The 25064-nt window shown below is 34.8% G+C and overlaps 3 protein-coding genes across 8 annotated transcripts in view; 1 reads left to right on the forward strand and 2 right to left on the reverse strand.

Annotated features, from left to right (window-relative positions):
• LOC135116664 (C-terminal-binding protein-like) overlaps window positions 1-14732 on the reverse strand; it is an 82321-nt gene extending 67589 nt beyond the window's left edge. For 3 of the 4 annotated variants that reach the window (XM_064040020.1, XM_064040021.1, XM_064040018.1), the window contains exon 1: window positions 14467-14732. The gene's annotated coding sequence lies outside the window, so the exon portion shown is untranslated. Of the gene's footprint in view, window positions 1-14002; window positions 14172-14466 lie in introns of those variants that run through there. The other variant, XM_064040019.1, reaches the window with a different exon arrangement.
• A 551-nt stretch (window positions 14733-15283) lies between these two features.
• LOC126056325 (E3 ubiquitin-protein transferase MAEA) lies at window positions 15284-21884 on the forward strand. 3 transcript variants are annotated; one of them, XM_064040023.1, is made up of 10 exons: window positions 15284-15398; window positions 15658-15734; window positions 16246-16401; window positions 16710-16853; window positions 17268-17397; window positions 17796-17932; window positions 18387-18525; window positions 19059-19228; window positions 19770-19934; window positions 20454-21884. In XM_064040023.1, the coding sequence occupies exons 2-10, from the start codon at window positions 15696-15698 to the stop codon at window positions 20550-20552; spliced, it is 1179 nt and encodes a 392-aa protein (XP_063896093.1). In that variant the 5' UTR covers window positions 15284-15398; window positions 15658-15695; the 3' UTR covers window positions 20553-21884. The 3 variants fall into 3 exon arrangements, with proteins under 3 accessions (XP_063896093.1, XP_063896092.1, XP_063896094.1); XM_064040022.1 differs by having other exon boundaries at window positions 15298-15398; window positions 15606-15734; XM_064040024.1 differs by lacking the exon at window positions 15284-15398 and adding an exon at window positions 15529-15547.
• Window positions 21885-21982: 98 nt separating this feature from the next.
• LOC126056407 (zinc transporter ZIP13 homolog) overlaps window positions 21983-25064 on the reverse strand; it is a 28648-nt gene continuing 25566 nt past the window's right edge. The window contains exons 7-8 of the mRNA XM_064040056.1: window positions 24914-24983; window positions 21983-24286 (exon numbers count right to left, since the gene is read on the reverse strand). Of these exons, the coding sequence (XP_063896126.1) occupies window positions 24111-24286; window positions 24914-24983 (246 nt within the window). The 3' untranslated portion in view covers window positions 21983-24110. The remainder of the gene's footprint in view (window positions 24287-24913; window positions 24984-25064) is intronic.

Raw genomic sequence — 25064 nt, forward strand, 5'->3', positions numbered from 1 at the left:
TCTACATAATTCATGTCATGATTTTCCTGTATTTAACCCAATTAATTCTTTCAAACTTAAGATCTCATTTCATGCGCTATTCAGAATCAGAATTTTATATAATTAGTATCCGAATAAGTAGATCTAAGCATGTACAGAAAACATACACGTGTGCTCAGAAGTTATGATTCATTTTTTCCTGCCGCGTTACCATTATATTAGCTAGACTCCGAGCAAATCGATTCAGCAACAGTGAAAATAAAATGAAATAACATTCTACGTACGTAATCCTTATCGTATATTTCGTTATCGCTCTTGTATTATACACAGATATGAGTAAATACAATAGGTATGACGATTGTGTTGGTAGGCAACAACAATTCAGCTTTTGTGCTTAGCGTTAATAATTTGTAGGTCTTTGTTAAAAGTTCAGTCGTATCATAGAATGTTTAAATATAGGGGGAAGGTTTCCAGTTCACGACACGATACATAAAAAAATATTTCAGTTTACTAGAAAACTTTCCAAAGACGCTCTTGCCGTTTTAATTCAATTTAACTTCATTATAAGAAGTGCCATAGTTGGACATCTAGAAAATTGGAAAGTCTTAAAACTATGAATTAATAAAATCATTCATTTAAAACCAAATAATCACCAGCTGAATACAGTCATTATTAATAAATGCTAACTATTCCATAATTACTGTGTCAAGCCGTCAAGCTGTCTGACCTTTAAGAAGTCGCCAACTGTTTTAAAAACTTTAAAATATAAATTAAACATTCAACTGCTTATTTCAGAGACAGTTTCAGTTATTTTAAAGAAAGTAATATATGAAAATAAACTGTAAGGTAATCAAGAAAAAAAAAACATTTATCATTAGACACTTTTTCCATGAATTGATCAAATTGATGAAGATTGAGAGATCAAGGCAATATTATTTTGTTCTAAAAGACGCCTTATCAACTACAATTTCAAAGAACACTTTTCCACAAAAGCAATCTTGATATTTCCACAGCTAATTTCCTTTGGCAAAGAGTAAAAGCAGCTGAAGACCATTCCTAGTAAAATAGAAGAACGAACCAAACTGCGGCCACAATTCGCGGAATACCAACGTTTTTTCTCGGCGTCTATAAAACGAGTAAAATTCTTCAACAAACGGAGGATGCGACCGCTTCATTCGTGAGTTTCATGACTGGTTCTCAACCGACCAGGTGGCTTTATAATTACCGTCCGGCTTTCGTCAATGTCAGCCGCGAGAAAAGTCTAGCACTGACGATTAATTAGCATAGTTAATATAATTTACACGGCTTTATATACTTTGAGATAACTGCACACTAACAAATGTTAAAAATGTTCATTCGAAACTCACGCACGGTAACCCAAATAGAAGTTTATACTATTCGATGCTGCTTTATAATTTTATATTATTAATAATTCAGATGGTTAAATATTCATATGGCAGACAAATTAGGACATAAATTAGATGCGTCATGTCACGAGATTCGGTCTGAATAATAATAAATCGACTTATCTAGAGATAAATAGATGTATCATAGTTATTTTGCGCCGGACGACATAATTAATTATGACTAAGAAATATATGAAATCTATTCTTGACACAAACATGTTTTTGCTGAACTTGTGAATAGACATCTGTAACAAATCGACATGGCCACGTATTCGATTTAAAATGTCCGACACGCGCATCTTTAGCTCGATTAACGTTTCGTTCTAAAACGGAATCATTAATTACAAACGTTTCACATACAGCTAATGTATACACATGCGACTTTTTTGCCGAGTCTAGTAAACCGGATCGGTTAAGTCAGCTACTTTTTACTGTCGCGCCGAGGCACGATCTTCCACATAAAAGAAACGCCATCTTAGCAAGATTTCCGATGACGCCGCAACGCTGTTTTATCGGCTTTCAGAAGTTTTAATTTTCCAATATTAGCAACGGATATTTCTGAACTGGAAGGGGGAATTAAATTAGTGTCACTTGATCGTATCTTTGATTTATATTATAATTGTTAAAGAATAAGTCGGTAAATAATTCGTATTTATTTTTAATTAAGTCTTTTTGCTGACGTATTTCAATCATGTAATAAATACATATAATACGAAACAAGGTTAACAATCTCATTTCAGAAATGTGTCAATTAATACATAGCTACGTTCTCAGCATAGATTAGGATCGCACGTGAGAAATCGCCATTTGGCCACAAAACCGCGCTAAGGTCACCCGGAAATTGAACGTGTTATTTCTGACAACATCGCTTAGTTTCCTGTTGCTATACAATTTTTTATTAAACAAGTTTATTACTATACATTAGAGCCTATTAAAATACTAATTCGAACACCAAACGGAGAAAGGAAGACCCTTAATGAATTCGAAAGACCAAAAATGAGATTTTCACTAGAACAATCCGGGTGGGGTCGCTTTGGAAAACAATCTCCGGTGGAGAATCGACATCGTTTAGTTTACGTCAGCCGACTATGGGGAAGCTACTGGCCCCTCTAACACGTAAGCAGAATAAGACGCGATTTATTTATCTGGGCCATAAATACACGTGACAGCGACAATAGAATATTAATTACATAGAACTTTCCAGATAAACCGGCTATAATACAGTCTGTCTTATATTATGACGAAGTTACGATGCCCCGAGATTGTAGTCAATAAATAAAATTAGTGATCTAGCTATCTGACATTACAGTTAGGTTATCGAAGTTGGAATCGTGGCGTGAGCATGTCGCATTTAGTTAGTGCCTTATTATTACTTAGTTGGAGACTGATACATATTTAAATGTCTCGATAAAGTGGTTAAGATAATGACTTAATCAAAGAGGCCGTCATCGTGGACATGACTGAGCAAAAAGGCAACTTTTTGACTTGCCATTTCAAACGCGCCAATTACAAAACGTCGGAAGTTGTGGCGAGACTGTCATTTCGATAGTGAGTGATAGACTGACGGCTAGCTTACAGCGGTGATTGAAAACCCAACTGGCGATGTATTCAAATGGTTTTAGCATACCATGTTTTTCCCTTCATCTATTCCTGCCCTAATGATGTGGAAGGTTTTAATTTTATTGTATTAAGCTAACTGAAATATCAATCATAATAAATATTCAACAATATAGGCGTGAGAACGGATTGAGCTGTGACATTTAACTCTAATCAAGCTCCATTTATACACAACGCAATAAAATGATTTACATATTCATGTCTAATGGTTATTCAGAAAAAAAACTTCACATGGCTTTACGTAAGAAAATTATATCATTAAAGCATGGATTTTAATAACTACGTAATATTGCTAGGGTAATTAATTGTATACAATGTATGTGTGTTTTAATATGCGGGAGATAAAGTTTTATAACGGCGTGCGTTATCAGGATCGGCTCAGAGTTTATTTTTCTCTGAGTTACTCCATTTGAACAGTGATAACCCGGTGACATCAATTGCCAGTACATACTGGTGTTGTAATTTTATCTGCATTCTGTGAAACTGTGACTAGTAACAACACAATTGCGGCACTCTGTGCTAACTAATTAAATACACAAATTATGTTGCTGACTAATTTAATGTTAGAATCACAAATGTTTCCCCGTTGGGAATAGGCGGTTTCGGAATTGCAAATAATGGTCATTAGTTAATTTGCGAAATATGTATTTATTGCAGACTTGTTCAAATAGTTACGTTTAAACATTATAAATAAACAGTACGGATTTTCAGGCTGACTTCAAAGGCATTGTAAATAGTCGAATTATTTGGTGATACATGGATACAAGCTAATTTGATGTTACGGAACAACGAACAGAACTGACGAGTTTTATATTACTTGAAGGAACCAAATAAATCTAAGGAAAACGTCGATAAGCACAAAGTAGCGAACACAACGGAAAGTGCAAACAAATAAAACAAAATGTAATTCGGCACAAACAAACAGTGCAAAATATAAAAGAAACAAATGTTAGCGAGAACGATAAAAATGAAAATTGTCCAAACAGTCAGCAACGGCTCCCAGTCGCGTCGTGGCGACTTGTGGACTAAGTAATTGCCATTTACAGTTCGTCGCTAGCAAACTTCCCAACTGACTCATCTTGCATCTTCCAAAACGACTTTTCCCACCTCACTGCTAATAAAATGTATACTCAACGTTGTTTAATTAACTAACGTCTGTTTTTTTTCTGCATCGCGTTGAACCGATCCTGAGTTTAGAAAAACATTTCTACGACCGTTGTTAGAAGTGGTCCAGCATTTTATTTTCGAGGAGAGATCCAAAAGACAGCCTTTGTAAAGGGTGCCTGGGATGAGACCTATTAAGTCTTTATTTTTCTTTTATGTAACACTGCGATCTTGGGCTGGGGTCGTTTTGAAACCTTATAGTTTTGTTAGACAAAAGAGTCGTTCACTTGCAGAATGTCATCAACAAAGCGACCGCATAAATTGTCTAGCTAGACCTTTTGAAACGAGTCGCGTTCTCGTTCAAGCCTAGTTCGCCACGGCCACGTCGGCTTACGTCCTGTCGCTGACACACCACTCTCCGCAAAAACAACGTGCCTCCACAATACTACAATAGGTGGCTGAGCTGAGCTGTTTCCTCCCCCCTCCCAAACACCTCCCCTGCCCCCCACAGTCGCCACTTGTATGACTCAGCAGCGAGCCTTAGATCAAATTCGACGTCGCACGACTCTAGTGGAATGTTTTTCGCAGTAAATACCTGTTTTTTGTCGATAAAGCATCGGTAATGGCGATACCGGCAGAGATAAAGGTGAGACGCGCTTGAGAATAAATTATAGACAAGTAGCTGGGGAAAGTTATTTTATTGTTTTAATAAAAGTTAGGGAAGACTTCGAGGAATGCTCTCGGCATTCACGGGAAAGTTTCCTGAGGTTTCGTCCGAACGTATCTATCTATCCGAGAATTGTTTCGTAAGTATAATAAAAACGGCGGATTGTTAAAAGTTGAAAGAAAGCCAGAGATAAAGATTGTCTATCAAAATAAAACTTGACAGTCATAAAAGTTATATAAAACTATGGCTGAGCACTTCTATACGATAGCCGCTAAAGCGTGTCATTTTGTTTCTAAAAAATTACCATGACAAAGAACACGAAAGGTGAATAACACCGCTCGGAACGGAAACGCAGCCGCGCCGCTGGCTTCCGATACAAAACGGAATCCAATTAGCCATCCCATCTCGTCGGCTTTCATTAACCGTCCGAATAACCGGGCACTGCGAAAAAAATACCCGGGGAATGTGCTTTGCGAAAACAGCTTACACAAGACGCCATTAAATACATTTTAATGATCACCATGCGGTAGAAGCCGTGTGTTTAATTACGTAAAGTGTACGATAAAACACGTATAAAGCCAAGCTGAAAGTGGTTGTATCCAACTGTGAGAAAAGTGGCAAACGGACGGGGTAGGAATTTAAGTGCGGTCGGCTTTGACGTTTAATTGTTATTTTTAATGGCTATAGCTTTCTTGTAATTAAACTTTTTATTTCTAAGTTGACGAGTAAGTATCACAGAGAATAGCGAAATTCTTGTCTTATAATTTTGAACAATGCTAAAGTAAATTTCGTCTCAATTTGCTGCGGTGTCATGCCAGTTAAATATTTACCCAGACATGAACGTATGGCAACAGCTATCTATGTATAGAATTCGCAGTATCGTTACAATATAAGTACTGTAACCTTCAGTATCGCACGTGTAGCGTTTTTATTTCCACATTACATAATGGTTTTACATGTTAGTCAAGAATCTAAGCTTTTCATCCGCGTGGCTATAAGTATGTAAGTACATTGTGAAATGGTTCTGTAAATATTCGTTGAAACCAGGTATATTACGAGTGTTATAATAATAGGTACTGATAAAAAAAGGTACACTACATTGAACATAAAACTGTTAGGTATGGGAGCACTAAATTGAGCCATAAATCGAGTATTATGGGCGCGCGTTCGGCTGCAATAAACAACGGTATGATCGCATCCAAATGGATAATACTCCATGTTTATATCGCGTTGGGAACACCTATCATATTGTTCGTGTAGACTGCTCAACGCCCACGAATAGTTTTTTGGTGCAGACGTAATGCGTCACTTTGAGATAGGTTTTTAATTTAAGTACCAATCGTTCCGAGTGGTAATTTGCGAATGCAAACACGACGAATGCTTGTGTTTTTTGAACAGATTGATAATGTCGGTTACACAAATAGTAAGACCACACACTTCACAAAGATATTAGGTATCTTTGTAAATTCTTTGAAAAGTAAATACCTGAAGAAAGATGTAGCTAGCTGATGCTTTATTGTCGATAGACACGTGTGTCTGATTAAATCACGAACTGACCTGATGACTAAACAATTTAAATAGCTACAGTTAATTTTCCCTAAAATTCAGTGTTGTAAAAATTTATTCCCACATAGATTCACGTATCAGTGTATATTTTTAGACATGTTTGAATATCTGCCACTCGCGCCCACGACTCGCGAAACGGCGAATGGATTGTAAATACAATTCGTACTATACTACCAAGCAACTTATTGATAATACATTTTTGTAAAGGACTTGTTTCTCATCTAGATATAGGAACTTCATTTATATTGAAGAATGGTAAATTTGAGATGTCAGAATTTTATCTTTATCAAAAATAAACATTTTAAAAATGTATCTACGAAAAACACGGCAAATTCTATGGCAGGGCCACAATTTTCTCGAAAATTCTACGAATAAAAAAAAGGCATTTTTGCTGGAGAACGCAATCAAAGTCAGTTAAAATTGTGTGATATCATATTTGCGAGTTCAATTTGGGGCACTCGTGTTCTCGCAATAACATCAAAGCGACGAAGAATAAAGAGGCCTTGATAAGTGAGTTACTATCGGAGGGGACATGACAAGGTCATATCTCAAATCTTGGGATGTGCCGGAGAGACGGCCGAGAGGGGAAACGTCCCTCGACCGGCCCTCCCCGCCTTTGTGTCAAAATCACATTAACTATTGTTCGACATAGCTTTGTCGCCGTTGTGTGCGAAATTAACTGTGCTCTGATATATTACGTGAATATTATATTCGGTTAAGATCACGTTTAGGAATGCGTGGGTATAAGACAATGAGTGATATCAAACATTTTCATGTCGGACTTGAAAAGTAATTCTGGAACTAGCTATTGTTCCAAACTTCTGGTGGTGTTTGGCTTCGTCCCTCGTAGGTTTTGTCGCAACAATACCTAAGTAGTTATCTCAGCTTAATAGTACTACTCCACTAACTAGTTTGAAAAGCTATAGCCGTTTCCTGTGTACATTAAAACTTTTTTATCTGCGGAATCCTTTGTAAAGTTTTGGAGTATGAATGAAGTTCTTATTTGCTAAGTTTTTGAAGATAAGCCAACTACTTCAGGCATACGTTTTGTCCATTTGGCACATCGCTGAATCTGGAGAGCTGTTTTTGTGTGCTTCAAAAACACTTCTGGAAAAATGGTCGGTAAAAAAACGAGAAGCGTCAGTCGTTACGTAAAATAGTAATAGAAAGGATATTCTGGATTCAATTATCGTCCATTTAAATTCCGCAAAAAGCGAACTCTGTAGATATCTTTTTATTTTTATATAGCTAAAAATGTTACCGCATTTCCACGTTTCATGGAATCAATATGAAGTCTTTTCGGCAATAACACACAAAGCCGGTCGGTAATTAGAATTTTAATAGGTCGGTCAGCGAGTGGGGTGGGTTTGGGGGTGTCCACCACCCTCGCCCGGGGATGGGGAGGCACAATTAACGAGCCGTTGTACAATAGAACTGTACGTAACTTAAATAATACAGTTTTTGACAATGCTACTGAGCGAAAATTTTAATTTATCTTGCGGGAAGTTGGTTTCGTCGTATAGCTGTTTTGCCAATTATTCTGTACTTTGTAGCTTGATTTATATTTCAGGACATTGACCACCAAATTATTCTCTTAAGTTAGACTTTTTTAGATAATACAATTTAGAATTTTTAGAACATAAAACTAGTTCCTGGCTGAATTTCGTACATAGCTTTAATATTATGAATAATAATCGTTTATTTACTAGTATATTGTAGATAATACAAGTATAGCGTGATCATGTCATGGAAATATCCTAGTTTCCAGTTCAAGGCAGATAACAAATTAATAGGACAATGCGAAGGCATTAAAAAACAATATAGTGTACTTACCCATGTAATATTGCGTTACCATTTTATAAATACCATAAATGCTTACTTATAACTAAATATTAATATCATTCCTGTTTATTAGCTCACACAATAGGACGATATTATTATTTTAGAATTAATATAAATTCTGATATTTATGTGTCTACAAAAAAGATGAAAGATTTGACTATATTTGGGCACGAGCAAACCTGTCTGGAGTCCGGTTTAATTTAATTCGCATAGATTATGGCCATAAAAGAAGATCTACATAAAATAATAGCAAAATTAGTCAGACAGATGCCGACAACATTTTACGAATTTTAAAGTTCGATAATAATCTATACTAATATAATAAAGAGAAAACATTTTTTTTGTTTGTTTGTACCCTAGAGACTCCGAAACTACTGAACCGATTGAAAAATTCTTTCAACTGTTGGGAACCTTCACTCTTCCTGAATAACATGGGCCATATTTTATTCGACGGCACGCGGGTGAAACCTAGAGATCAGGCTAGTATTGCATAAACCACTAATATCTAGCAACAAACAATAGTAAATGAGTGTCATAGTAATAAGAATGAACTGACAGAGACGCTTATTATTCAAGAGACATATCACGTGCTTAGTGATTGTGTCATACATAAGGAAAATTACTATTTCTATTACGCATAAGCTAAGTCGACCCTCGAATAAAGTAATTGGACAATGCTAAAGACGAATCCATTAAGTTATAAGGATATTTTATACACCATTATAATGAGCCTATTTGTTGTTTACTATAATTTTATAAGAATGTTGTTGTTTGTTTGAACGCGCTAATCACAGGTCTGACTTGAATTATTTTTCAGTGTGATAGCCCAATTATCAAGGAAAGCTATAAGCTATTTTTATCTCGGTATGCATATTAGTCTTATAGGTAGGACCCGAATGACACCGCTGGCGAAAACTTGTTTAGAGTATGATACCAAGATAACACGAGAAAGATTATTACTCCGAAGTTCTTCAACTTCCCGGGTACTGCAGTATTTGTAACATGAAAGGGAAATACAATTTATCGTGAACTATTTTGTATCGTTAACCTATCTTTCCGGGAAAGCTACAGAGTTGTAACAGTAGTTAAACCTACAAAGGCAGATAGTTCTCAAGAAACCGCCGCACCTACTTACTCGTACTGAGAACTGGTGAGTGTGCAGGTCAATAAAACGCAAGGTGTTAAAATATAGCTTAGCAACAGGATCTATTTACTGGTTTTTGAAATCTTGGATCTAAACAATTCAGCTGCATTAGTAATCTTGCATAAACAGTGACGCATCGTTGGCTTATGAACACCGTGACCTATATTATCAGATGACTAAATCGAATAAAAAACATCTCATATCCTATTCGTTTTCTTGGCGAAAAATGCACTAAAAGTTTTCGCTTGTGATCTGACTAACCCATATCCGTCCTGAATAGAAAATTGTAAAAAGAACTCCAAAAGCAATATTTTTTAACTATCCTTGACCACAAGTTCATCATAAATAACACCAGTGATTATAAAAAGCTAATAAAAATATTAACCTATCATGAAAAAGTCATTAACTTTACAGCTCTGAAATCATGCTTAACAGTAGTGCTTGCTACTAGACCAACGCAGACAGGCTAAAAAAATACCTAAGCACCTATTTATAAGCGAGGAAAAACCCAGATGTCATGTAGCAAGCGATTTAAGTCTACAGTTGCTCTATAGAAAAAGTATTATAATTATATGCGCATACATTACAGGTGACGATTCACCGCTTTTGGAAAAAGATGGCCGTCATTCTATGCTTAATTTGATGAATACTGCATTACCGTTATGGTTTTATTTGTTTCAAAACAAAAACAGGTTTAATAGGCCAATGAAACTATAAATTCACACTCGACATTTATCACGAAAAAAAAACACGTTTGCAATTTTGCATCCCATGAAATTCAAACGCACTTTGGTAAACAATAAATTGGAATTAAATTTAATCCGGAGCGCGTTCTATCCCTTTATTTACAGTTATGGAATTTTACTGAATATAAAAATAATCGATACTTTCACTGTTATGTATTCGACGATATGATTCCAAGCAAAAACTTACGATAGTATACAAATCCACAACATGAATTGATATATCAGCTTTATAAGTGTCAAATTCGATGAATAAGGAAAGTATAGAGTATCGGGGAAAGTGCGTAGTGTGGTTGCTTGCGGGGACATTCGATACTTTGTATAGAAACCCCTCAACAAATAGCGTATTGATATAGAGGGGATAAACACGACGTGGAACCGAGGCAGTTTGGTCACCCGCCATCACGTTTTTAGGTAAATTATAGTTATTTATCCACCCCTTGTATATTCTCATTCTCGTATGGGAAAATTGAGTCAGAGCGAATCTATAATACAGAGTTATGGACGACTTATGATTTTTTATTTATTTAAAGCAGTTTCTTACACGTGTAGATCATAAAAATGCATAAATGCATATCAATTTAATATTATCGCTACATTAGTATACATAATTCTTGTTAATTAACATATTAAAGACCTGGTAAGAATGAGTTATGCCCGATTCGTCATTTTAGTGATTTGGCATCCATAAAAAACGTGTCCCAGTTGGTCATTCAATAAAATATTTTATTTTGCTTAGTCCCAATTGGTCATCCGTACTTTATTTTGTAAAAAGTACTGTCAACAAGATAAGCTTTACAATATTGTAATATGTTTTTTTTTTTTTTTATTTTGGTTATGTTTTTTCCGAATATGGCAAGACGCTATTAATAAAATCGCGATTTCAACGGCGTCACACACCGCACGGCCAAAACCAAAATACCAGGATCGCATAGATCAGATGAGTAATATACCAATCAACGAGTGTCCATGGAACTGCCCACCGTGTACTAGGACCGCATAACTTACAGGAGTATAGCAGTCAAGAGTGTCAGGATTTTACGTTTTTTTCCTAATTGTAGATAAACATACCAATTTACACCATCATTCATCATTTTTATGTATACAATCTCTTTGCTAGTTATGGGCCCCTGGTACTTTTGTTACCGGCACAAAAAGTATCGAGTCACATTTTCGGGTTTATAAAATGCCCATGTTGTCTTCACCTCTGTTTTAATGTAAATTTTATTATATTTATATGAGAGCTATACCTTTACCTACATCGAAGTTTTTCATTTAAAATTTCTTCTAACACTTTTATTTCTGACGGTACTCTAATACGTGAAATTTTATGCGGGTGACCAATCGGAACTCAAAATTTAAATATTAAATTATTTATTTTGCTCGAATGACCAATTGGGATTTGGTGTATGGAAAAAATAGTTGGTGACCAATCGGTACTAATGACAAATTGGGAATAACTCGTAAGAATTATGCACAAGTATAGTGAATGTAAAAGCACCGAAAATATAGTCTGGACTTATGTAGAGTAGCGCGTGTAGACGATAATTTGCATACAATTGAGATATACTTTATTATAGACTAGTTAGCTTGAAGTATTACCTAATCAAACCCGAATAGCATTAATTAAAATACAAGGAGTTTTAACCATATCAGTTACAAATCGTCCATGCAATGAATCCAACAAGTTTTATGATAACAATAAAACAATTACTAAAGACAGTAATTATAAAAGCGTCCCAACGATATGAAACCCATAAAAGTTACTGACCACAAGTATAAAGACGAACATCGAGATAATAATAATGAAAAAAAAAACACGTTTTACGACGAAGACACCTTTCCACGGCCTCGGGCAAGAAAACAAAGCTAAATAAAATCGTGGCGATGATTGTAGGCGAGTATTTAAAAGGAACGCGCAATCGATTGCCGATCGACAACCCGCCTGGCCGGTCATGTGGCTAGTGTGTGTGAGCGTTCACACACGCGCACAATCACACCGGCACTAACGGATGTGGTCTGTCCGTCCGTGTATTTACCGACAAGTATCTAAGCGAGCACTATGGATGTCATATAAACGATTTATAATATACACCGACGTTGAAAAATGACTGGGAAAAGTCTAGTGTAACGGTACGTTGGGCACGCGCGGAAGAGCGTGTGATGTGAGCGTTACAACTTAGATAGTAAGCGTCATTACGGTCTTATCTGAAATGGAATGTTTCGAGTAATTAAGGAAAATTTTATGATGCAGTTTTCATTCATCATTAGTTCTAATTCGTAAGACGTCACGGCAAAGTTTTGGTATATACAAAAAAGTTTTACGTTTTAGTTTTGGCCAACCCTAGTGTGGAAGGCAAGGCAAGCGACGTTACTCTATCGTTATCTGCGCTAGCTAGCTAGATATAGACTAGACTAGACTATACCTAGTTACTTCTTGACATAGCGTGTAAAGATAGGTCGAGGCGAACCGATGCGCTACACTACGTCCTCTTTGTTTACGCCACCGTACATACGTATAATAATATGTTGCTATGCGACATCTAAGTACACTGCTAGACGAGCCGTTTCGAAACAAAAGTTATTATGATTACGTACTCGCTTGAACAGCGAACACAATTAGGATTTCGATCTCTTAATTAAGACTATTGATTTGAGAGTTCGTGAACTTTTAGTGGAGGCAAGTCAAGATGGAATTAACTGCGATTCGTGTACAGAGTACATAAATCTCGTTGGCTATAGCGTAGTAGGTATACCTACGTGAATATGTATGGGCAAGCAAAGCCAACGTTCTAGACGGGTGCGCATTATTCATTTAGGTGTACGAGAGCTCTGGTCGAATTTAGTTTGCATTTTTGGTAGGTATTACGTTCCCTGGGAATGTAGGTAAAGGGACTATTAAAGAAGTTTATTGAGACGATTACGGTTTTTTTTTTCTGTTAGTAGCTTGAATTATTGTGATAGCAAACACGTACTGCGACATAGATAAGTTTAAGGATTACCGACGCACGCGTTTACGTCATCCGCCGCCGGCAAAGCCAAACCTTTTTATTGGAAACAGCAATAAAACTTTTTAGCTGAAAACGAAATAGCAATAAATCGACGAAAAAACTTCTTTCATCAAAATTATCAAAACGGGAACGTACAAAACATGATACCAATTCGTTTCGGCATACTTTTAATAAAAAATGAAATAAAAACTTTGGACAAACAAATTAATGAAACTTGCGAAGAATTCAAACAAGAGCAAAACTGAACAAATGAAAAAAGCTAAATAGGTAAATAATGAAAGGTGGAAAGTTTCCAATGAAATCCATTGAAACTTTTTGTGAGAACAAAACCAAGTTTACTGGGTATGTACTAATTTGTAATTTAACTTTGAGTTTCCACAATGTTATGTGAATGGTTTCCTAACATAACGATTATTGTGTGTTGTATCAGGGAATACATAACATATTGCTGCTTTCATTGATTTGTTTGATTCTAATAAGTTTTTGAGCTAGTTATCCCAAATTACGCAGTTAGAGTAAAAACACGAGTGTCATGAAATAAGGAAAATAATTGGGCAATCGTGGTGAAATGATTAAGAACAAAAACGATGCACACTTTTTAAACTAGAAAACAATGATTGAAATAAATAGGTTGTTAAAATTAAGTACTTTGTTACTATTGACAATTTTTCTCCAAAGGCGATTAGTAAAAAGAAAAAATGTATACTATCGAAAAAAACTTATTAAAAACTCGAAATGTACAGTTTTAAATTAGGTAATTGATATAATTTTTAACGAATACGCAGTTCACTTGTGAAAATGATTCATCCAATTGAAATTCAATAAAACGTAATATTGGCCAGTTTTTTTACAGTTTCAAACGAACAGGTGGCACGGTCAAATATTGATTTTTATTTCGGACAAAGTTTAATATGTTATCTTACCTGAAATGACGTTGTGTGAGCGCGTTATCAGAAATCCATAATTAGAACACGATAGATTCAGATTAGACAGTTAACTCATTGGAAAGCACCTCCCACAATTTTCAGAATTAGGGTCATAACCGTTACGAGCACATGTTAGGAACTTTTCAAAAACTAGTCAAACTATCTCAACTATTACACCGAATTCGGGATTAGCAGAGATTTCTAGAAAAACCAATTCACCACTAACACGTTTTCTCACGCGATCAAGAGGTGACGCGTCGGCGTCGCCGCGAGAATAATGTCGTCGGCCGCCAGCCACCGCCACAGCAAAGCAATCACCGCGCCGCTACAACCGCATCAATGACGCCAACACATTCTTGCTAATAACGCTCTCACATTACGTTTTTTATCACTAAAACTTCTCTGAGGCACTGGTAACTCACTGAAACTACTCTATTATTAGTAAATATAAAGAAACTCACCGTAAATAAGCCGATTCCAACAACAAAGAGTCACCAGCCACGCGCTCCAATTATAGGGCACACACAAATCACGAAAGCACAAGAAGTTGAAGCTATGTAACTTCACAAAATTGTTAGTTATATTCACAGTCAGTTTACAAAGTCAAATTGAACAAAGTTTCCCAGTTTTTCGTGGATATAATCACTGAACCGAGAAAGTATACCGTGAAGCACCGCCAGCTACATACAAAATGGCGGATTTGCGTAATGAAAGTGACGCGCTGACGCGCCGAAAACGCATGGACTAAATCGTTGTCTATGGTCAACGCCTCGAAAAAAAAGATAATTATTATATTTCAAATGATTATAAATTGTTAATAGAAAAATCTATTATAATTTAATTCGATAGTTTCTGTTATGGAATTCAGTTAAAGTTTAAAATTATAGTTAAAGGTAAGATTAAACATTTTTTTATAGGGTAGGGCTGAAATATAAAGGATACAAAACAATTTATTAATAAAACGATATTTTTTCGTTTACATAGGTTTAAATTTAATTATTTACGTTTTGAAAACTTTTTATATTACACATTTCTAAAAAATAAAACTGAATAGTCTATGATAAGGTATGTTCAAAAACCGCATCTACATTATTAGAAATTGTTTGATGTTTTTACCTTCATTGAAAAAATAAATAAACATCAAATCGTCCCTGTATGTAAAGGATGTTTTCCTCATATTATAAATGGTTTTTTTATTAAAGTTAGTTCACAATTCTTGGATAAATTAAATATTCGCGTAAACACTTTCAAATATTCAAAAAAATTCTGTACTGAACGTACTCTACAAAACATTTTTCATCTCGCTCATTTTCACAGGTAAAGAAAAGGACAATACAATGTTGCTTGCATTTTGTACGAACTCATGAAAAGACGTCGTGTACGCCACAAAAAGGTTTCGTATATTTTTTTCTACCTTACATTCTAAAATTATTGTTGTTGATATCATGATTAGATAATAATGTGAAGTATTTTTACAGTTTAGTCTTAATTTTGCCAGAAGTTATGGCCACTGTTGTAATTTTAGTTGATTCGTATACCTACGTATGTTTCGTTTAGTAATCCATTGATCAATCAGCTGAGCTTTGTTTTCATTTCTCAGGTCTTCAGAAGTAATCGTGTGCCTACTATAACAGTGTGAACGTGTATTTCAGGATATAATACAAGTTTAACTCATCGATCGAACATAAATATGAACGAATTGAAGTCTCTAGAACACGCTACGTTGAAGGTAAAGTTGGCCATATTACTTTGTATCGTTTGTAACAAGATCATACAAAATGGCTATTATTTACATCGACAAATTAGCTCATCACATTACTAAACTCTATTGAAACTTCATAATTATAACAAGAAGAAAGTTTACTATAATCAACAAAGTAATAGCATAGTTATCAATTAAAATTAGCACAATAATACAAACAATAAGTTAATGAGGTTTTTGACTCTCTAGATTGTCCTATATTATCTTTAAAACAATGTAGGTCAGAAATTGTATTACTTTGCAGATTTATTAGTGTAAAATATAGTAATGTACTTCTATTACAATAATATTTTTTGAAAATATTGATTGGCTACTTTCATTTATTAGAATATCCTAACATATCTAAAGCGCACTCTACATATTTACATCTTTTGTGGGAAAGAGTATACTAATCAAACTTTCAACTCTAAATTGTACCCGTTTTAGGTATTATTGTATTAACAATGGTATGTTTATAGAAATAAATGAATTATTTTAGGTACCGTATGAGGTGTTCAACAAACGCTACCGCAATGCCCAGCGAGTGCTAGATGTAGAAGCCCGTCAAGTGGGCAGCGGGGCTGGAGAGCTTGACACCGCTACCAGGAAGCAACCAGTCACTACTGGAGAGATTGATACACTTCTTGGTGGCATGGTGAGAGAAATTCATGTATTTTATGCATATATATGCACATCCTTATATTTAAAACAAATCTTTATGTAAGAGATATAATGGAATTCATCCTCAATCATATAATATTAGAGTCTAGAGTTAGTAGTGAATTGCAAAACTTAATTGCACAAAAGAATGTTATGTATAAAACAGATAATATCAGAAATAAGTAAATAACCAGATGTTTCTGGTATTTCACATTACAATTTCTGTTTGCAATAACAATTCAGCCATTATTAACTTAAAACCTGTACATAACGGCTAAAACGATATATAATAATGTATGTCAGGTGGAAAAGCTAACAACGATGAAACGCAAGGCTTCTGAAGCGATCACAGAAGAGGTGCAAGCCGCCTATGTCTGTAAGAAGAGGTTGGAGCACTTGAAGGAGCAGGCCGCAGCCCTGGCTGAACCCAGCACACCTCAAGTTAAGGTTAGTATTTAAACGATCTACAGGATCTCATCACCTACCTAGACTTTTACCAACTATACTGCGGTAGAATTCCAATCTAACCAGATACAGCTGACTAACAGTGTTTTACAAGGAGCAACTACCTATCTGGCCTTCTCAACCCAGGCACCCAACCTGTTTAGTAAGACTGGTTGTCAGACTTTATGACTGCTGAAGATGTTCAAATGAAGACCAGGACCCACTAATTTAACATGCCTCCAAAACACAGAGGCAGTTGCGTAGCCTCAAGTTCCTCTCAGGGTCCCCTCTATCTGTTGTTGGTGAATGATCGCAGACCAATCTCATTCATCATTTTGGATTAAGAAATATTGTATCATTGAAAAATACTTACCTATTATGCACATTGTAACTAAAAAGGCTACTTATCTACCACAGACCACACTGAACCAATGGCGCAAGGTCCGTCTGGACCGCATGCTTGTGGATTACTTCCTCAGGAACGGCTACTATGAGTCTGCCAATAAACTGGCAGACGCTAGGGGGCTGCGGGACCTCACTAATGTTGGTATGTAAATGTTGTAGTATATTATTGTGATATATTAACTTCTTAACGAGAACAGATAATGAAAAAAATATTATTGTGATTCGCGTGTTTCTGATAAGTTTTAGCGACTTACATACTTTTTACATAACTTACTCGTACATAGTGGTAAAGAAACTTATCATTTTCATTCATATTCTGATTTGAAGTACGAACTAGATTAGAAAAGATAAAGAAAACATGAAGAAACTAGGTTGATTTAAATCTGCCTCGTTATATCTTCAAATGTTATTATCATCGTAACTAACTTTCATCCTAAATTACATAGTCTGCCTTTTTCCGTCTATTTTAGTACCGTACCCACAAGTTTATGTGATTTTTTCTTAGAAAACTCCATAATACATTCTCCTTCATAATCCCAGACATATACGGCGCGGCGGCTGAAGTAGAAGCGGAGCTAGTGTCCCGTCGCACGGCGCGATGCCTGCAGTGGTGCGCAGACAACAAGTCCAAGCTCAGGAAACTCAACTCCAACATGGAGTTCAAGATACGGATACAGGTCGGTTTGAAACTGATTTGAGAAAAATACAAAAATACGGAGGGTATTTTTGTATTTTTTTTTTTTGACTAGTGAAAAAAGGATTTTTACGTATATGACATAAACTTTATTTTAATGTCTTGCCTTGTTGCAAGAATTTTGGGAAGTATTTATTACCTTCACATAGTTATAACGGTGTTTAAAAATTGGGATTATTTTTCTGCTAACCCTATCTCGTATTTTTATTCCAGCAGCAGTGATTGAATTGGGCAATTTTTTTTTATTCAATTCAGAAATAGATGAAAGTAATGGAATCTTACATATCCTACGTAGTTAGAAAAATGAAGAAAAAATATATTCTGGGTTCATCGTGTTATAATATGTTGCATCAATAATATACACAATCTCATTATCACTAAAACTATTAACATTTTATTATTTAAATCAATCTTTATGCTAATTCGACATATTCCAGGAGTTCATAGAGCTGGTTCGCGAAGACAAGCGCCTGGAGGCAGTGCGTTACGCCAAGAAACACTTCTCCACTTACGAGGAAGATCAGCTCAAAGACATACAGCATTGCATGGGCATGCTCGCCTTCCCTAAAGATACAGGTATCATAATATTTCTAGACATATGAAATAGATATGAAAGTTTTTAGGATATGGTTAGTTTTTTTTTTGCACAAATTAAACCAAGATTTGCACTAAGAGTATGAGTTTGTCATGGTTTTTCATGCAACTCTGTAAATATAATAAAAAAAAATATGTAAGATTGTTAGAAAGACTTAACGTCTGGCGGTTTCAGCTGTGTGTCAATTAATCAGTCAGTTCCACTATAGTTTATACATATTATGTTGTCTTCTTCCCAGCATTAGTCACGTTTCGGACGAGGTCTTCCTGTGGTTTACGCAGTCATCATAAAAATATCAGTACATACAAATGATCTCTCTAAATAAATAAATAATCTCCCATAATGGGCCTGCTGGAAGAAATTCTTTGTCGTTTTTTGAGATAAGCTGTGCCCTTGTACAATTTTTTCTATTGTATATTCTTGTTTGTGTTTTTATGTGTACATAAACTGTTAAATAAATAATTAAATAAATAAACAATGCTGATATTGACTAACATACATTTTCTCCTTTCAGAGGTAGAACCATACCGCTCGCTCCTGCAGACGGGTCGGTGGACGGGGCTGGTGGAGCAGTTCCGCTGGGAGCACGCGCGGCTGCTGCACCCCGCCAAGCTGCCCGCCCTGCCCGTAGCGTTGCAGCTCGGCCTCGCTGCACTGCACACTCCTCAATGTGGAGCTGCTAGGGTAACTGTAACGAAATTTTTATTACCAAACTACTGCCCATACCGGGAGAAAATATAGCTTATGTTACTCGAGAAGAGTGTAGCTTTTCATCAGGGAAAGAATTTTTCAGATCAGTTGAGTATTTTTATAAACAAACGACCTCAACGGCGCAATGGTTACCATGCCGGACTGCCGAAACTGAGGTTCCATATTTGACAGAAAATGAGTTTTATTGCGAAAAATATAAGACGCATAAATACCCTTAACAAAATGAGCATATAATTCTCGGTTCGGTCGACATTTGTGTAAAGTATGCTTGTATGGTCGTGATCTGGGCGTTACAATATGTATTTATAAATAAATATGTGTATGTGTAGCAATATGTAGTTTATCAGTTGTGTTAGCACCCATAACACAAGTTAATTAGTAACTTACCATGGGGCTAACCGACCGTGTGTGAAAAGGTGACATTATGAGCATTTATAAAACATACATGTAGTATTTATTTTATGTTGTAATGTTATAATGAAACTAAATAATTAAAAATGTTTAACAACTTCAGGTACCAGCGTGCCCCGCCTGCCAGCCGCCGCTGTGCACCCTCGCGAGGACACTGCCCCACGCGCACGTGTCACACTCGCGGCTGCTGTGTCGCATATCCAGGGCTCCGCTCAATGAACACAACCAGCCCATGGTGCTGCCTAATGGACAGGTTTATGGTGAAAAGGTGAGATATTTGGGATATTGTAGCTAAAACTAAATTTGTGGTAATGAAAACAGCAACCGATAGAAAGAAAGATTAGCCTTATGTTGGCATATTTCGCTTGAGGATGGTTCCGTATCATGCCGATTTTATACGTGTTTCGGCACGTTAAATTCTGGGACTCCTGACGCTCATTTGGACCTCTTTGATAATAATCTAAAATTTGCGTCCGACTATACTGAAAGTCAATAATGTATAAACCCCATATAATGTTTTTTTTAAATCCAGTTATAATTTAGATTTAGATTATTAAAAAGTCATTACAATATTTATTTTAATAACTAGCTGACCCCGCGAACTTCGTATCTTTTAAATCTTCCCTGGACCTCTACAAACATTTTAAAACCAAAATCGGCTCAATCGTTCTCGAGTTTTAATCAGACTAACGAACAACAATTTATTTTTATTTATATAGATTTAAAAAATTAAAATAACTTTATTTTTACTTCTTTACCATTCATACAATTTCATGGCTTATTTCAGGCTCTAAAAGAAATGATGAAGGAACACGGCTCCATAATCTGCCCGAAGACCAAGGAGGTATTCTGTATGAAACGCGTTGAGAAAGTCTACGTTATGTAAAAACCTATTTACCTTATAATGTATATACTATACTGCATCCCCTATATTATGTACATGCTAGCATTTACGCGACGATTAGTATGTCGAATGTCTTAACTATAAAAAATAAAATTTATATGAAAAATTATTATCATCTTGTTTTTGGCGTGGCTAGAAAAAAAAAAGGTTTTAAAACAACTTCTAAAATATTGATATGATTGAAGTAAAATATGGTGATTTGTAATCATGGGGCAGCTTCTATTTCAAATATCAAGTGCAAGAAATACTGATTTCATGATTATTAGTTTCATTTGGTTTAATAAATAAAGAACATTGAAAAGTAACCTAGCTACGCCGCTTATATTATAAACCTTAGTATTATTTTATGTGTTTATTTGAAAAGGAAAAAAAATATTATATTGTACATTTAAAAAATGCAGGATGTTTTCATAAGCAATATCGAACTTCAAGCAAAAGACATATTATAGTGAAATGTGATTTTAAAACTTATGAGCAAAAAAAAAATAGACAAATATAGGTTATTTTCCAAACAAAACATTCTGTATTTTCAAGAAATCTATGGAATCTCGAAATATCGTTATCTATGCGTGCAGTAAGTAAATTGGAGTATTTATAACTTTTAGTTAGAGATGGTCCATAAACTTCAAAATGTGTTCTTATATTCAGAATTTAATATTTGTCGAGATGAAGGATAATCTGTAATATTAATGTGTGTCGATAGATTCGTAGTTAAACGGTAAGTTTTGAACTTCTAAACAAAGTTAACTTTACTATTTTAAAACACACATTAAAATAAAATATGTATATATTTTTGTGCCATTTTAGTATATTTATTTGGCACACTTCACCTCAATAAGACAGAACTTAAAATCTTAACAAAGACAGTCAAACTTGCTTTTCGCTTAGCACGAAAATAAATAAATCTGTCGATTTAACTGAACCCTTGTGCACGTTAGGTCACTACTGTAATTTGAAACGCTTTCAATAAAAATATAAAAAAAACTATTCTGATTCTGTAAAAGGTTTGTATGTAATGAATCAAGAATCACTGAACTGATTTTAGAAACTCATTGCTCGAGAGCTATATTATCCCTGAAAAAGGCTATATTTTATAAAAATACGAGCAATATTGTGTGCAGAAGCTAGTTTCTCTATAAAACCATACAGTAATATGTTTTATTGTGATTATTTACTTGTAGTTCGTGTAAAACATTAAATATCTACCGCGGACTGTGTCATCACGTGTTTGTCTGATGTAGAAAATAAATAAATAAGCTCATTGTATCATTATTGTAAATTGTTACATTGGGAAATAAATGCAAATCAAAATAACAGTGTTTTATTGATAGATTCTAAATGCAAGAACGGAGGAGAAAATTAATATTAGCTTAACCTATCGCGTGGAGAAAAATGAAATAAAATAACAAAAGACTGCTTCTGATAATTTTATTGACTTTTAACACTTTCTTAATAGTAACGTCGTTCTCACGACTAAAATACTCGTAAATGGCATTATTTATCACAATATATTTTAATGGCTACTCATTGTAGATACATAATTGTTTATATATCAAGTGCAAATAGCGAACAAATTGAAAATCTTACGTATCATTACAGAACGTACAAAAAATTTGATACAAAATTTAAATTGACGTAAGTATTTTAGATTTTTATAATATAGCTACTTGTCTAAATGCACTCGCTAGCAATATTTTTATTAACAACTAAAATGCATGATTACGTGTATAGAAACGGGCGAAAAATAAATTGAAATATAATAACAAAAACGTCTGCACCTCTAAATGTGGAAATAACAAAAAATATATGAATAACTAGAAAACTATCACAATATTACAAGTGGAGTTTGTACTATTTGCTAAGGGACTAAGTTTTTTATTGCTTACGTGGGCTGTTTGTTCCAAGATAGATATTAACTGCAATTCAATCGGTTTTAAACTTTCGTAACTTGTACAAATATTTTATGCACAATTGGGACTTAATCGCGACATAATGTATTACTGTAAAGAAATATTACTTATATATTACCAATAATATACCTTTTTGTTTACTAGAAGTTTCAGCCGAATTGCAAAGACCGTAGTCATTAATTTATCATCGCAATTAAGTCTATTACATCCTAAAAACAAAAAACAAATTGTAACTGTCCAATATTACATTGCGCCCTATACTCTTGTAACTTGTTTGACCTGCAATCGAACCCGCACTCTCGTACTTGTGAGGCTGGTACTTAAACCACTAGGCGACTAAGTTCTTAACTCCATAGTATTTACAATAATTTACATTTTTTTATTGATTAATGTAATTTTCAAGTATTAGAGACCTCAACAACGATTTTGTAACTTTGTTTTTCAATTACTTTTAAAAGTATTCTTGTATTTTCTGAGATCGTATAAAACACAAAATAAAACATTTAATCAAAAATGATAGCTTAAAACTACATAACATAGTGTGATTTGGTTTTAATAAGTGATTAATATCTAAATACGTTTGTACATTTACTTAGTGGAGTACAATTCGATAGATAGCTATTTTCTTTATGTTTAGCAACCTTTATGTTCGAATATAAAGTATAATTTCATACATAGTTTAAGGAATAAAGTAAAATGAATAAATACATTTTTTTCTGATTTTAAACACATTTAGGCCTGGCTTCACTGGTTACTGATAGTCTCAGATATCTGATAGTTAATGCTATCTGCCAGACAGGCTTCTAATAAATTCCTGTTATTAACGTTTACCTGTCAGATAAGTTCTTAATAGGTTATCAGAGATTTTATCAGTAACTGGTGAAACTGTCCATTAGTCTCAAGTTATGTTCTCGACTGCAGTGAGCAACACTGGGAGTGTTACCAGTACAGAAAATATATAATTTCAAAATATTTACGTATCACTTAGTACGCTATCGGAGTATTATTTACTTAACATTCTACAGTTGTAACTTAACTTCCACTTACTCACAGTCTAAGTTAAATTCAAAAATATTAATACTCATTTAGTGTCCTATGGGACGATTTACCTTAAGAATATAAAAATATATGATTCCTAAGTTTATAGCCACTGATGACAGTATTTATATTTACAACATACTAAGGTTTTTTTTATGACAGCTTAGATATGTAATAAGCTGTAGATTTTACTTGTACAAGTCAATCTGCCCGAATCTGTCAAATTTTTCCAATCAAATATTAACCTTCCACTATGTGATAAGGTTAAAAATGTATAGAAGAAGTTTGACAGGTTAAGGTAGGTGCTATCTGTACAATTAATTCATTTATGGTGAAAAGCTATCACTGTACGTACTTACAAATTGGTATTACGCTTTTCAAATCTGCATCCGATGGTGAAAACACTCAGATGATTTTTATCCAAAAACTTGCCCATTAAACCATCAAACTTTAGGGCAACATCAAAATAAATATTCCCACACTTCAACACCGCACAAAGCAATCTCATCACTTTTACACAGACACAATACAAATTCCTGTTTCTTTCTTCATATTCTTGGGATTGCCTTCATGTCTTGGGATCCAGTGCATCTTATCCGAAGTAATAGGTCATGACAGCCATGATGAGTATCCCGGAGACGAGGGCTCCGAGATGCTTGAGGGATTGTATCTTGTCAGGCTCTCGGAGGAGATCAGGTAAGACGGTGACCAGAGCAATGTGGAGGAAACCGCCCGCTGTGAATGGGACTATCCAGGATGTTTTTGCCTCTGAAAGAGAAAATCTTAGTTTTGATATAGGCATCTATTTGAAGTATCAATATTGGTCTAGTACAGGGATGGCGAACCAATGGCACGCGTGCCCGTGGTGGCATGCAGCGAAATAATTTGAGCACGCCATTATTTTGCAAGTTTTCAATTGTAATCATGACCATGGATTCAATCGGATCACATAGGAATTACTTCCCATATTCAGAATAGAGCCTATTTTATTTGGAGATCTGAGCGTTACTTTTAAAATATTTTATGACAAATAAGCCCATCTAAACAAATTACTTCTTGATAATTATCTTTTACTTATTCTGTTAACTATCTGCCATAAAGGCACCCCTCTATAAATAGCATTGTGTTTTTTATTTAATTTGGCACGTAAGGCAATAAAGGTTCGCCATCCCTGGTCTAGTATTACAGAATTATGCAATTATTCTTGATATACTGAACCATAAAACTTTTTTTTGGACTTTTCCACAGAAAGTTTCCAAGTTTCATTTTGTTAATTTTTGTCAAACATTAAATATTTATTTGTTTTTTTTTTTTCACTTTTAATATAAAAACTAAGCCATATATAAATGTGTGTTGTTTAGCCTTTTTCCTGTTAAATAAATAAATAAGACTCACCAATAGAGTTCCTAGCACCACTGAATATAACTGCCGTCATGGCGCCGATCAGACCTGCTGCCGCCGTTGCCTGAAAAAAAATTGAAACTCTCATAGAAGACAAAAACAAACGTTTTGGTGACCTTTTTTTATAGACTTAAAAAACTGCATT

Source organism: Helicoverpa armigera, chromosome 21 (assembly GCF_030705265.1).
Source record: "Helicoverpa armigera isolate CAAS_96S chromosome 21, ASM3070526v1, whole genome shotgun sequence".
Classification (NCBI taxonomy): Eukaryota; Metazoa; Arthropoda; class Insecta; order Lepidoptera; family Noctuidae; genus Helicoverpa; species Helicoverpa armigera.